We start from the raw sequence: 14232 nt of genomic DNA, 5'->3' as shown, positions 1-14232 counted from the left end.
GTCGCCCCATCCACCGACCAACCGACAAATCGCGCACGCAGCTCTTCTCGTCGGAAGTTCACGTTCAGGTTCCCATAAGTACTCTGTCACCAACCGACCTTCCGAACTCACGAACATCTATAAAGCACGAATACTTTGTTGAGTAACAGGGACTTGGTAACCCACCGGATTTTTGGATATCCGCGAATATCCACGGGTTTGAAAGGAAAGAAAAACAGAATCAATAAAAATTTCAAAAATAGTTCAAAATAAATTCAGTATATGTCCTAATTTTACAAATTCAAATCCTAAATCAAATTTTACAGCAATAGAATCTAACTCTGAACTCAAATTTATCAACTAACAGAATCAAAACCATAATCCTAAACCCATAAATCAAACCCTAAACCCAATTTCATCAATGAAAAATCAAAATATATATTAAAACCAATTTCATCAATCAACAGAAACCAGCTATGGAGCAGAATCGTCATCGTCTCCGTTGAGTAGAGGCGACGTTGGAGAACAGTTGTCGTCGACATCGCAGATCTGAGGCTTTGTCATGGAGCAGAGGCGTCGTGGAGCTGAAGCGTTGTGCTGAAGAGGCGTTGTTGGAGTAGAATTGTCGTTGATGTCGTGAGGCATCGCGCGGAGCAGAGGCGGAGGCGACGACGAAGCTGCGAGCAGCGAGCGACACAATGAGAGGAAGAAAGTGAGCAGCGGCAGTGATGGAGGAAAGTAAAGGACGATGACGTGAGGGACTAAGAGGAAGAATGCCGGCAATTCAGTGAGAAGGAAGAAGGATTGCAGGAGGTGGTGATGAGCCTGTGAGAGAACGATAGAATGAAATGAGAGTGACGGTGTGAAATTGTGAATTAGGTTTAGGTTTTAACTAATATATAAGGTTATTTTTATCATTTTATATTTATAGATATTAAATGAGTACTTACGGGATGGATACCCGTTCCCGTCCCCTGTGGAGAGAAAATGCTCTCCAAATTTGCTCTCCAGCGGATAAATTCCTGCAAATACCTATTCTATCGGGAGAATTACCATCCCTAAAATAAAACAAAAGAAAAAGGAAAACCAAAAAGAAGGTCTTTCGAGTTTCCAATTTCCATGTCAAAAATTGGTACCGTCAATTTTATTGGAAGTTGATAGTTAAGAGCCATTAAATGATTTGACTAAATTTTTATCTAACGGCTCTCAACTATTAACTTCACGTGAAGTTGAGTGCATCTAAGTTTCTACCAAGTACATAACATCATGTGAGCATTAAAGTACGGACACTTCGTTGAGTTGTCATATCAGCATATCGGATATATCTCGGACACGACACTTATCGACATTCGTTCGACATGCGTGTGTATTCTGTCCAACCGTGTCTTAATAAAAAATAAATTTTTTTTAGACACACTTGGACACACTTAAATACCATCACATGTTAGTGTGTCCAATATTATTTTTAATATATATTCTTAAAATAAATTTAAAAATAATATATATTTTTATATATTAAAACAATTAAAAATATTTTATAATTTTAAAATTTGTGTGCCCATATATCTCGTATGGTATTATATGCTGTGTGTCCTATCGTATTATATCCTGTGTGTCCGTATGTTATAGTGTTCGAGATTCTTAGAGACCCGTACCGAAATCCCACAACACTAATAATTAATTAATAAATTAACAATCTTTTCTGCTGCAACTTTTTAAGTCCACAACTAATAATAGAAATAACAGTAATAATAAACTAATAATAAACTAATAATCCATTATCCCCATGCGGATAATAACAAACACTTTCTTTTCGTCATTAACTCCATATTTTTCAAATGCGAGAAGGATCTCTATATAATATGAACACGCAACCGCAAACTGGAAAGAACCACCACCACCATCGTCGTGGAAATTAAGGAACCACAAAAAACCGTACCAAAGGAACGACAAATCCGATGGCGGAGTGGTTGTTAAATCGGTGGACCGGCGCAGCCGCAGCTATAATGATCCAGTGGAGCTGCGGTGCATCGTACACCTTCAGCATCTACTCCCCAGTGCTCAAGTCATCGCAAGGCTACGACCAATCCACGCTTGATACCGTTTCGGTGTTCAAGGACATCGGCGCCAACTTCGGCATCCTCTCCGGCCTCCTCTACACCGCCGTCACTCCCTACCGGAGCAGCGGCGTGGAGTGCTTGTCAGCAAAGTCGAAGTGGGCCTCATTGGGTGGTCCCTGGGTGGTGCTGGCGGCCGGGGCGGTCCAGGTGTTCGTGGGGTTCATGTTCATGTGGGCCGCTGTTGTTGGGCTCATTGGGACGCCGCCGGTTTGGGTTATGTGCTTCTTTGCGTGGCTTGGAGCTAACGGCCAGACGTTCTTGAATACCACTAATGTTGTCACTGGCTTGCGTAATTTCCCTGAATATAGTGGTACCATTGTGGGCATCATGAAGGTACATTTTATGTGCTACCAAAATTCAAATCATCTTTAATTTGAAGAATGTTAACTGAAAATAACAGAAATGAATCAAGCGGCAAAAGTAGTTAAAATAGTGAGTCTCTTACTAATAAGTAGGTTTGCTTACTTCTATGGTTATTACATTAACTCATTTCTTATTGGATAATACTTCTCTTTAATGAATTTGTCTATGATGTGAGGAAGTAAGAATCCATAAACCTTCAGACCAATAAATGCTTTAACATGATAATCCGGTGAATGATTATCATAAATATTTTGACCCACATTGTTTTTCAAAAACCTTTTACAAATCAAAATGGAGTTTTGATGATTCCAGACCATCCTTAATTTTTGCTGTTTAATAATGTGATATGCATTTCATTATTGATCAGGGCTTCCTTGGACTCAGTGGAGCAATCCTAATTCAGCTGTATCACACATTTTGTGATGGCGACCCGGCCACATACCTTCTGATGCTTGCTTGCTTGCCTGCATTCATATGTATACTGCTAATGTTTTTGGTGAGGATCTATGAAGTGCGCGACAGCAATTACAAGAAGCATTTGAACGGTTTCTCAGTGGTCACTGTGATTATTGTTGCCTATCTCATGTTCATAATTATTTTACAAAACTTCACCAGCTTATCAACTTGGGCGCGCATGTTAACATTTGTAATCCTAATGGTTCTACTAGCACTCCCCTATGGCATTGCCATCAAAGCTCAATGGGAGGAGTCACGAAGCTTCGCGCAAACCTTCTCGTTTGAGAGGCCCCCTTCAACGGACAGCCAAAAGCTAATCATGTCGTCTAGTTATTCTCCATCAGGGGATCAATCGGAATACCAAGAGCTGCCTAGTGATGCAGGGCAGCTACAATTGAATTCGGATGACATGTTGACCCATGAACAAGAAATGAACCTCTTGCAAGCTATGTGCACGATTGATTTTTGGATGTTGTTTTTAACCATGATATCAGGGTTAGGCTCAGGGCTTGCAATGATAAATAACATGAGCCAAATAGGCGAATCTCTTGGCTATAGTACAATTGAGATTAATAATATGGTGTCCTTGTGGAGTATGTGGAACTTTCTTGGCCGTTTTGGAGGTGGTTATGTATCTGATTATATCATGCATCGAAAAGGTTGGCCGAGGCCCTTGTTGATGGTAGCAACTCTGGGGACGATGATTTTCGGCCATGTCATTATAGCTGTTGGTTTCCCTGGAAACCTGTATTTGGGTCCTGTCTTGGTGGGAATCTGCTATGGTGCACATTGGTCCTTGATGCCTACTATCACTTCTGAGATTTTCGGTGTAAGGCATATGGGTACCATTTTCAACACTATTGCTGCTGCAAGTCCGCTTGGATCTTATTTACTTTCTGTCAAAGTTGTCGGATATATTTACGACAAGGAAGCCGATAAAGAAGATAACTCATGCTTTGGAATACATTGCTTCATGTCATCGTTTTTTATCCTGGCAGCTGTATCTTTTATCGCATTTTTGGCTGGTCTTGCATTATACTTCCGGACACGAAATTTCTATAAGCTAGTTGTGCTCAGAAGATTAAAACATTCTGTGTGATGACAAGGAATTCAGGTGGTATCATTTCATCACAAGGTAATGTCTGAGGAAACCGTTCTCGTATTCTCTGATTTGTTTTGCAGAAATATTGGATTTGCAATTTTCCAGAAGTTCTTTGTATGGCTGGATTGTGTTATGTAGTTTACTGTTTTGTGTCGGAAGGAATAAGAAAAATGATGTAGTTTGCTGTTCTTTGAGTTATATTCTGTATCAATTCATCTTTTAGTATGAGCATCTCAATTCTTTGAAGAAATTTATTTTTGTTCCTTTCTTCCTCAATTGGGAAAAGTTGGCCATCAGCTTAAAATGATTCTTAAGATTTTACAACCAGAAGTTTACAGAGCAAACTGAAAGATATGAAAATTATGGAAAGATGAAGAAAAGAAGTAATGTAGGAAAGGAAAATCAAGATGACTCGAGTACTTCAGTCTTGTGATATATTAAACTCAAGATGAACTCGAAAGAGGAGCATGCTTAAAATAGAGAAATTACACAAAATCAAATACTAAATTTTATTTCTGTGTTGCTTGGCTCTTTACCATTGTTAATTATTGGTGTATATGTATTTGGTCATGAAGCAAGTGAGTGGGTTTATTAAGCTGGAATTAGAGTTTACATCTCTTGTCTTTTAAGTCTAATTACTTCTCAAATGTTCTGGATTACTTACTTATAAGGTCTTGATTGCCAACAGCTTATGCAGCATTGTGCTTGCTGATCAAATTAGATACCAAGTTCAATTGCCCTTCTTGTAACAAAACCAGCTCATGTGGCAATGTCTTTAATCCAAAAGAAAATGAATTGTTAACCAACTGGATTTTCTGTTTGGTGATGAAGCATGCGTCTCATTCATTCAATAGTGGTATTTTTGCTACTGTGACCCAAAAATCACACATATTGGAAATAACCTCTCTTCCTATGTAGATTTCATGTATCTACTCCCTCTGGCCTTCACTGAGTGAGTGTCTTGTTCCCTAAGCCACTCCCAGTCTCGGTCAATACGCAATAATATCCATCAGTGTGTTGTCTATATATTGCTTGCCTCTCATATTTCGACTGATGCATGACACAAATCGCCCACTATCTGCGAACTGGTTATTTTCTTTCTCTAATGGTTCCTAACTCCTTAGTGTTTGTTTGCAAGTTAAGGTTTTGACTGGAAGGGAAGGCTTGTAGTGTTAAAATTTTGAACTTTACAGTACAAACCCTTTTTCTTCCTCTCCCCTTGACAATCCCAGTTCTAGCTTTGGTTCTGGACTTGTGGTGTAAAGTGTTGTAGTTATTTGTTGTGTTTAGTTGCATCCTGATCCTATTTGCGAAAATGCTCTCTGTTAAGTTCTAACATAATTTTGAAATTCTTTTATTTACTAATTATTATTTTAAGATAATTATTAGCACTCATTTTGTGAGGCGTGAAATGGATTTTGATTTGTCAAATTTCAATGCTTTTTGCCTTTTGAATCTGGCAGAACTTAGGGAAGTTAAATTTTGTCTGCTGCACATCCTTTTTACGTTTGTGGAGATGTGTATAAGAATAAGAAATTACTTTTTTTTTTCAAATTACTTGTATTAGTTGTAAAATTTATTTTAGGTAAAATTAATTCTGACAAAATTGATTAAGTTAGAGTTGATTTTGACAAACTTATGTTCGGTGGTTCCTCTAAAAATGATTGTGGCAGTAAGTGAAGAATTTTCAGTTCAGTTAATTATTAAAATCAGCTTTGGAGGCAAGAATTGCTTTCGAAGTTTCGAGACTTGAGAGTTAGGCTTCAAAATTAACAAAATCAATTTTACCACCTCCCCACTGTGTTCTGATTTTGTGATACAGTGATAGTTTTGAGTTCAATTTGGTGCTTGTTAACATATGGCTTCTATTTAAATAATTTGGTTGCTTTTCCAGTGGAACCATGAGATAAATCTGTTGAAATTATGAGGAAGTTCTCAGAGCTTAATGCCCGTAGGTCAGGAACATATTTTTGTGTTGATATGGGAGTCACCTCTGTTGCTATCAAGGTACATTCTCTATCTTTGCCATATGAATTATCTTAGTGAATGTGAAGTAAAGTTTCTATAAATAGTTTCCCAAGTTTTAAGTAGTAAACATCGTCAAATAAAAATCTCATAGTTCATGCTCCTTATAATTGTCGTCAATGAACTGTAGCTCAAGAAGCATCTTCTTAATAATCATGAAAAAGTGTCCGTTTGATTGGTGCTGTGAATTTTGATTCAGCAAGTTTTTGTTGGCTGATATTTTGAAACTTGTAGCGAGTGAGGTGGGAGAGTTCTGTTCTTCGGTTGGCATTGTTGCCTCTCAATGTAAATGAAACGTTAAGTATCATAATAGATTAATAAAGAGCTATTTGAATTTAAACATTCTTTGTGGGATATACACCCATGAAGTAGTGTATTAGTGCTGTCACTGCTGTGTGCAACTATGCAATTAGATCCATAATAGATACCTCGGGCATTACTTTCATAAGGTTCACTTTGGAGTGCATTTAGGTAGTGTTTTGTTTTCAGAGACTGGGACTGGTACTTAGTATTGTGTTTAATAACCAGAAATTGGAACTAAAATTTCCATTCCAAGATACAAACTTTTAGTCCCTCATTATCTCCAAAAAGTGGAGATACAACGGACTAAAATTTTTAGGAACGAAGACTGAAATTTTGATATTTTTTTAATAGTTAAGAGTATTTTAGTAAATGTAATTATTTCATCTCTAAATTTATCTTGAACCAAATAGGATACTAAGACATAACTCAGTGTTGTACACCTTACACCAAACATAATATAGAGACTTAATTTAGTCTAAATCTCCCTTCCAAATGCAGCCTAGTGTTCTGAATTGTGCTGGAATTTGCTTCTTGTTTATTTTACTTTTCAATTTTGCTTCTGTTAGGTTGTTAAGCTTAAGCATTTGATCATTTCACTTCGATTAGTGTTGATAAGAAATAGTATGGCACTCTTGTCAATGATACTAGAAGGCCATTGTCTTCGGTTTCCGAGAATTCAAGAGTTGAAAATGAACACTAGTTTTCTTAATTGAGCTCTTCAAGATCCATAGGTGGACATCTTCTACACTAGGCTTTCTTGATGCAATACATTTCTGGTGGGGCTTTAGGGATCTAATATGAGTATGCGAGAATATAGGATGGCTGGACCAAATTTGAACTTCTGCGTGCATCGTAGTGCTACTTGCTTTGTAAATTTTGCAAGGATAATTATATTTTCCTGCTCCTATAACACAATTTTCTGAGAAAAATAATATGATATCATGATATTTCACCATATTGATACTACAAAAAATACAACAATAATAAATATCAGTAACAATGTTATGAAGGCGCCCCTTCAATCATAGACTAGGTGCATTCCACTCCCGATAGGTATTGTGTTGTGATTTGAGCTTTTTCTGTTCACTTCATTCAATTGAACTCTCTCTTATGAGTTATGACCATGTTACTTAGGACTTAGGAGTGGCTGAAGAGATTGACAATGAGAACAGCAGTGGTGTCTTCGTATCCAATAACAAGAGAGTGGATAATATAGAAGGTATTCCAATGGCTTGAAGTAGAGAAACTACTGGTGAAACTATTAAAAGAGATTTATATGTTAATGTTTTAAATATGATAAAAGAAAATGTTGTCCAATCTATTGAGCGGTTTGAGCCAACATAACAGAGTGGGGCAAGATTTTTGTTGCTATTGTTCATATTGATGAGCAAAATTTTCAAATTGCACTATGTCACAAGTTTAGGGAGGTATATTACAACATGTAATGGCAAATTGCACCATGCACATATTATATAAGGCCAGCTGGTAGTAGTAAGGACGTTGTTCTCACTAGTTCTTTTTGATGTGAAAAATGCAGTTTATGATCAAGTTCTATTTTTTACATGGAAAATGCAGAGTATTAGGCAAGAAAAAATCAAGTGAGATTTAGTTTGCTGCTAATATTGACATGTTTGAATGAAAGTTATAAAATTTCTTGAAGCAGTTCTATGTTCAAGTAATGAGATGCATTTGAATTTTCTTTTTTCCTTTTTCCATTAATGAGATATTTTTTAATTCTGAAAATGACATCTGAATGAATTTATACATTTGCTATATATGATGAATACAACTAATTTTAAATTGTAATTCTCTCAAGTAATATTTTCTTGTTTTTCTATGTATTTTGGAAATGACTTGTTTTCAATTTTATTTTTATATTCTTACATTCATCTAGATGCTTTATTTGAATTGTCTTGGTAATCTTCATGTGCAACAAATGCAAGGGAAACTCTACAGTATACGTACTAAAAATTGTCAACATACGAAAATTCGAATTGTTCCAAAAAAGAGGAAACTCTCTAGGGGAGAGAACCTTCGAGGTCTGGCTTCCCAGTTCTCATTTGGTTGATACTGTTCTTTGTTTAGTAGTTTTTATTACTTATCCTCTTTATCAATTTATTAATCAATGATAATGAACCACATGTGTAAGTCCAAAATGAATATGTAAGCCAAAAATGAAAGACAGAATAATAACATGTTTTAAGTCAGAACCAAATCCTGTCTTAAAATCTAAATCAAAGCAAAATTGAAGGTTTTGATCAGGCATACTCCTTAATTAGCAAATTCCTTTTATTGTAAAATTCAATTCAGCGATTAGGGCATAAGAGCTCGCTCTCTTCGATTCTTACAAGCTGCATACAGTTCTTATTTTCTCTCTTTTCCAAATCACAGTAACGGTAATTCTCGTATTGCAGTTTCAAGTTTTAATTCTTGTAAGGTTGCAACTTTCACGAAAACATATGATATTGTGAATTATTAAATGATTTAACATATGATTAAATTATTTAACTATTTACAATATCATTGCTGACAGTTCATAGTATCACCTTCTGTTATTGTGACATATTGTTTGGTAGAGAAATAGAGATTGAAAGATTGAGACTGAGAGATAAAAATTAAAAAATAGAGACTAAAATAAATTTTAGAATTTTATTTGGTATAAAATGAGAAATAGAAATTAAAAATTTTAATTTAATTTTTATAAAAGATAAAATTAAAATTAATTAATTGAAATGAAAATATTTTAATTATAAAATATTATTAAAATTTTAGTTTCTCTCTTCAAAAATTTCTGTTTCTATTTTTTGAAAGTATTAAAATATTAAAATTTTGAAGACAGAAATTTTAGTATTAATTTCTAAACCAACAGAACAATATCACCTTCTCATCATTGTGACAAGTAACAACAGCTTAACATAACAGACAGAACAGCCCTCACTAACACAACAAAAGTAGAACATACAGAGAAGAGGAATAAGGAGAACAGGAAAGAACCCAACACACCGAAAAATAATAGTTGCTAAGCCCATTTCAAATACTACAACAGTAACAACTAACAAGTGGCAAAACGAACAGCGTCCGACTTTACAGGCGTCATTACCTGATTGAACCCTAAAACTTCAGAATAACAACCGACACACTGAAAAATGTCAAAAACCTAGGAACTTCAAAATCAATCCACCAAAGTGATGATGGATTGGAGGAAGTTGAGCTCATACGCAAAATCGAAGTGGATATCCACGGTGGCGAGCACATGGATTCAGTGCAGCAGCGGATCACTCTACACTTTCTCAATCTATTCCCAAACCCTAAAGTCAACGCTGCACTACGATCAGTCAACTCTCACCACTGTGTCCGTCTGGAAGGACGTAGGGATCAACGCCGGTGTCCTTTGCGGCCTTCTCTACGACTTCGCTGCGCGCCGAACAGCTAACGGGCCCTGGCTGATCCACTTATTGGGCTCGGCCCAATGCTTCTTGGGCTATTTCCTCATGTGGGCAGCGGTTGCGGGCGTTATCGCGCCGGTGCCCGTGCCTGTCATGTGCCTATTCATGTACGTGACAGCCCAGGCTCAGGGCTACTTCAACACTTCCAATGTTGTCACCGGCGTCCACAACTTCCCTGACTATAGGGGAACCATTGTGGGCATCATGAAGGTAAACTATCAAATTATGCGGTTGTTAACTATCAATTTCAGGTATGCCCAACTGTAAATGAGTTTCGAGGTAAACAAGCAGTGACAACTCATATTATGGAGTGGATAATTGATAATTCTTAAATAATAATTTAGTCCAAATTATCTAATAATTTTTAACCGTAGTCTGTAGGTGAATTTTTATCTTATTAATTTTATATGAATAATAGTGTTAGGGTCACTATATTTTTTGATTTGTAATCATCAATTAATTATTATTAATATTTTTAATAATATGAGATTATATCTAAAAATGTAAAATTACATTTTAATAATTAAATGTTGACTAAATTTTAATGAAAGTGTTGGCTTCTAAAACTTTCTCTTATGCGAATTTAGTTTTAAAAGCAACATCTAATTATATAACTACTACGGCTAAAATAATTATCTTTTACAATTTTGATGTGATTGGTATTTTTTAATAATTAGCTCTGTTTTAGTGGTCATTAATTTTCCCACAAAAAAATTCTCAATATTTGAAATAGCAAATTTATCCCTTGTCGAGAAGATGTGTTTGATTAGTAGTCGGAAATTTGTCAATTAGGATGATGTTTGAGTGTTATTGTTATTTTGGAATATAATTAGATTTAAGGCAGTTATATTTGTACACAATAATTTTTTTGTTTTTTTATCAAATAGCATAAAAGTTATTGTAGTATTTTGATCTAAAATTTTTTAATTTAATTTTGAATCTATAATAATTTTTGAGTTAATAATTTATAATTTGATGAATTTTTTTATGATAGATATAATTTGATAGAATTTGATGAAATTTTTTATAATTTGAATTTCTAATTTTTTTTATGTTGTAGCACAAAAAATTTATTTTTTATATTTTTTGTGGATTTTTCTTTGACATTTATTTATTCGTTTTCTTTTAGTGCATACAGTTTTTCAATGACATCTATAATAAGAAGAATAAAATTTTTTAGAATATTTATTTTATGTGTATATATAATATATTGAATAAGCTATTTTTAATAAGAATAATTTAAATAAAACGACGACAAAGCCTTGTCCCACTAGGTGGAGTCGGCTACATGAATCCAACGATGTCATTGAGCTCTGTCATGTATCATATACCGTTTACATGTAGATCTCGTTTGACCACCTTGTGGATGGTCTTCTTAGATCTTCCTTTGCCTTTCACCATTTGTCAATCTTCCATCTTATCCACCCTTCTGACTGGGAATTTGGATCCTCTAAATTTTGAATTTTTACTTTAGAAGGTAAAGTGTGATTTTTTTACTCTTGAATGGTTTCTCTCTCATATTTTTTCTTGGTCCTACCTATGAAATAAATGGTAAGAGATCATATTTTATTCTCTAAAGTGAAATTCAAAATTTAGAGGATCCAAATCCTCTGACTCGGTGTTCTGTCGGTCTTCTTCTCACATATCCAAACCCACCTGACGCGATTCTACCATCTTTTTCACAATGGCTACTATTTTCCTTTAACATCTACCATTATTCTTCTTCTCCTAGTGCATATAATTTTTCAATAACATCTATAATAGTAAGATTAAAAATTTTTAGAATATATATATAGTAAAAGAAATAAGAGTGTTTTTTCTCATAAATTTGTTTTAAAAATACAATAAATATTTTTATTTTGTATCTAATCATCTAATAGAATCAATTTTAACTAAATAGGCTCTTTTTTATTTGTTAGTGTAAATATTTCTCGTAGGCAAACCACGAATTGTGAAATAAAATAATATCGGTCAGAGTCTTATGTATGATATATAAGTATATTAAATAGTATGAAATTTGAATAGTTTGTAATTTAAAATTTGTTATGATAATATTATTATGACAGTTTTAGTGTAGATGTTTATTGTATTTAATTAATACTTTATATTTCTATTGAATAATAATATGCAATAAATTGATTAATTATGGGAGTTATGGTTTTAATTTTTTTTTTTTTTAAATTTGATTGGTTGATTTCTAAACTCTGACAAGTAAGCAAATGTGCTAATGTGGCATCATTAGATAAACAAAGATGATTTAAATCTAATGTATAAAGACTTTGACATCAACTTTTATATAATAATAATAATAAAGAGAAAGTCCAGGAGGCAGCAGTTTTATTAAAATTTGACCAGCATTTAACTAGCAAAAGAAAAATGAGTAATCTCACACTATTAAAAATACTAATAATGACTAATTGATGACTACAAATTACAAAACATGCTGACTCCTAGCACTTTCTTTTGATTTTGAAGTGTATGTGTTTCTGATGTTGTGCCAATTCTACTTGATGGGATTCTAGCCTTTGGTTCCTGATGTGTTGTGTTGTTTTTCAAGTTCTGCCTTTTGGAATTTGCTTTTTGTTGATAGGGATTTCTTGGTCTCAGTGGAGCAATACTAGTTCAAGTGTATAGGACAATATTCAACAACAAGCCTAAAGCATATCTTCTGATGCTAGCTCTCTTGCCGCCGATAAATACTTTGCTGCTTATGTGGTTTGTAAGAATCCACAACACCCGAGAGGGCGACGAAAGGAAATATCTAAACATGTTTTCTTCCATGGCTGTGGTTGTCGCTGCATATCTAATGACTGTTATAATCCTGGAGAACATCCTTAGAGTGCCATTAATTATCCACGTGCTCATGCTGATTTTGCTCATTGTGTTGCTAGCCTCACTTCTTTGTATTGCAATTCAAGCACATGAGGAGACCCTTGCCAATACCTCGGAAAATTTTCATGATGAGAGATCCCAACTAATTGTGGAGCAAGTGTCCTCAGAATCAGATACTAACAAACAGAGGACTCTGCAACTGGGAGGAAACTTGAACCTTTTGCAAGCAGCACAAACTCTAAACTTTTGGATTTTGTTTTTGTCTGTGGCATGTGCCATGGGATCAGGACTTGCAACTATTAATAATATCAGCCAAATAGGGGAATCCCTCGGTTACACCGTGCGCGAGACAGGTTTGTTTCTATGATGCGCAGATACTTTAAGATTAGTGACATACTTGTATTACTACTCGTATCTCGTATCAATACTCTCATTATGTATCTACATTCATTCATGTATTTTCATATATCTTTAATAATTTAGCCTTTAGTTAATTTTAAATGTGCCAGAAATCTTGTAATTTGAAGATTTTAAGACAAAATACTACATTATGTCTATATCCATTATTTTCCTCCATTTATACTATCACTTTATATAAATACTTTATTTTATTAATAATTATAACATGTTATTTAACATATATTGCTATACTAGTTTCCTTTTTCTAAAGGAAATAATGTTTGTGTATCGTAACATAACGTATCGAACACATGTATTTGTGCAACATAGATTCCTTAGTTTCATTGTGGAGCATTTGGAACTTCGCTGGGCGTTTCGGAGGTGGTTATATCTCGGATCACTTCTTACACACAAGAGGATGGGCAAGACCTTTGTTTATGGTCATCACCTTAATGGTCATGAGCATTGGCCATTTGATTATTGCTTCTGGATTGCAGGGTGCTCTATATGTTGGTTCAGTTTTGGTGGGTATCTGTTATGGCTCTCAGTGGTCAATAATGCCCACAATCGCTTCTGAGATATTTGGTGTGGGAAATATGGGTAGCATATATAACACCATTACAATAGCAAGTCCTGTGGGATCTTACATATTTTCAGTGAGAGTTGTTGGGTATATATATGACAAAGAAGCATCAGAGGGAAACATTTGCATTGGAACTCATTGTTTCATGTTGTCTTTCCTTATAATGGCATCTGCCACTGTTTTGGGTTCTCTGGCAGCTCTTGGTTTGTTTTTCCGGACAAGAAACTTCTATGGTCAGGTTGCACATAGAAGAATTCAGAACATCCTGTAATGGTGTGAAGAGAATCAGGGAGCTGTACATATATTATGTCCATTCCATATATACTTCGTACTCCTCAAATTAAATCTCTCTCTTTTTTATTCATTGAAAATTATTATATTTTGATATAAATGTATTCAGATACATCAACTTTTTAATAAATCTAGAAATACAGAGAGAGAGAGGAGATTGTTAATTTTTAATCAATGGTGAGCTATAATTTCTGTATATTTAGGCTATTACTTTGTATAATAGTGTGTTGTTGGCCAAATTGGAGATAAATTTAACGCTTAATGAATTTGGATATAAACTATGTCCAGCTAATTATGCTTTTGTGAACCAATTTTGTCCATGTGATCATTATT

At 34.6% G+C, this 14232-nt stretch overlaps 2 protein-coding genes across 4 annotated transcripts; both read left to right on the top strand.

The window, feature by feature from the left end:
• Positions 1 to 1792: 1792 nt before the first annotated feature.
• Positions 1793 to 7907, top strand: LOC107491342 (protein NUCLEAR FUSION DEFECTIVE 4). Of its 3 annotated transcripts, XR_008009633.1 has the most exons (4): positions 1793 to 2432; positions 2830 to 4053; positions 5915 to 6027; positions 7483 to 7907. XR_008009633.1 is itself a non-coding variant. In XM_021143381.2 (3 exons), the coding sequence occupies exons 1-2, from the start codon at positions 1938 to 1940 to the stop codon at positions 4015 to 4017; spliced, it is 1683 nt and encodes a 560-aa protein (XP_020999040.1). In that variant the 5' UTR covers positions 1793 to 1937; the 3' UTR covers positions 4018 to 4053; positions 5915 to 6625. The 3 variants fall into 3 exon arrangements, 2 of the variants coding, with proteins under 2 accessions (XP_020999040.1, XP_015967673.1); XM_021143381.2 differs by lacking the exon at positions 7483 to 7907 and having other exon boundaries at positions 5915 to 6625; XM_016112187.3 differs by lacking the exons at positions 5915 to 6027; positions 7483 to 7907 and having other exon boundaries at positions 2830 to 4214.
• Positions 7908 to 9251: 1344 nt separating this feature from the next.
• LOC107491343 (protein NUCLEAR FUSION DEFECTIVE 4) lies at positions 9252 to 14119 on the top strand. The gene is made up of 3 exons (XM_016112188.3): positions 9252 to 10004; positions 12385 to 12979; positions 13356 to 14119. The coding sequence occupies exons 1-3, from the start codon at positions 9537 to 9539 to the stop codon at positions 13877 to 13879; spliced, it is 1587 nt and encodes a 528-aa protein (XP_015967674.1). The 5' UTR covers positions 9252 to 9536; the 3' UTR covers positions 13880 to 14119.
• Positions 14120 to 14232: the final 113 nt, after the last annotated feature.

The sequence above is a fragment of the Arachis duranensis genome, chromosome 5, assembly GCF_000817695.3.
Source record: "Arachis duranensis cultivar V14167 chromosome 5, aradu.V14167.gnm2.J7QH, whole genome shotgun sequence".
In the NCBI taxonomy this organism is placed as follows: Eukaryota; Viridiplantae; Streptophyta; class Magnoliopsida; order Fabales; family Fabaceae; genus Arachis; species Arachis duranensis.
The sequence above is the reverse complement of the archived record's forward strand: the minus strand, read 5'-3'. Positions and strand labels throughout refer to the sequence as shown.

Excerpts from the sequence above, each read along its gene's own strand:
- LOC107491342 (XM_021143381.2), top strand. The coding sequence starts at position 1,938 with ATGGCGGAGTGGTTGTTAAATCGGTGGACCGGCGCAGCCGCAGCTATA. Across the intron at positions 2,433-2,829 it reads CCATTGTGGGCATCATGAAG|GGCTTCCTTGGACTCAGTGG; the intron begins GTACATTTTATG and ends ATTATTGATCAG.
- LOC107491343 (XM_016112188.3), top strand. The coding sequence starts at position 9,537 with ATGATGGATTGGAGGAAGTTGAGCTCATACGCAAAATCGAAGTGGATA. Across the intron at positions 10,005-12,384 it reads CCATTGTGGGCATCATGAAG|GGATTTCTTGGTCTCAGTGG; the intron begins GTAAACTATCAA and ends TTTTGTTGATAG. Across the intron at positions 12,980-13,355 it reads TTACACCGTGCGCGAGACAG|ATTCCTTAGTTTCATTGTGG; the intron begins GTTTGTTTCTAT and ends TGTGCAACATAG.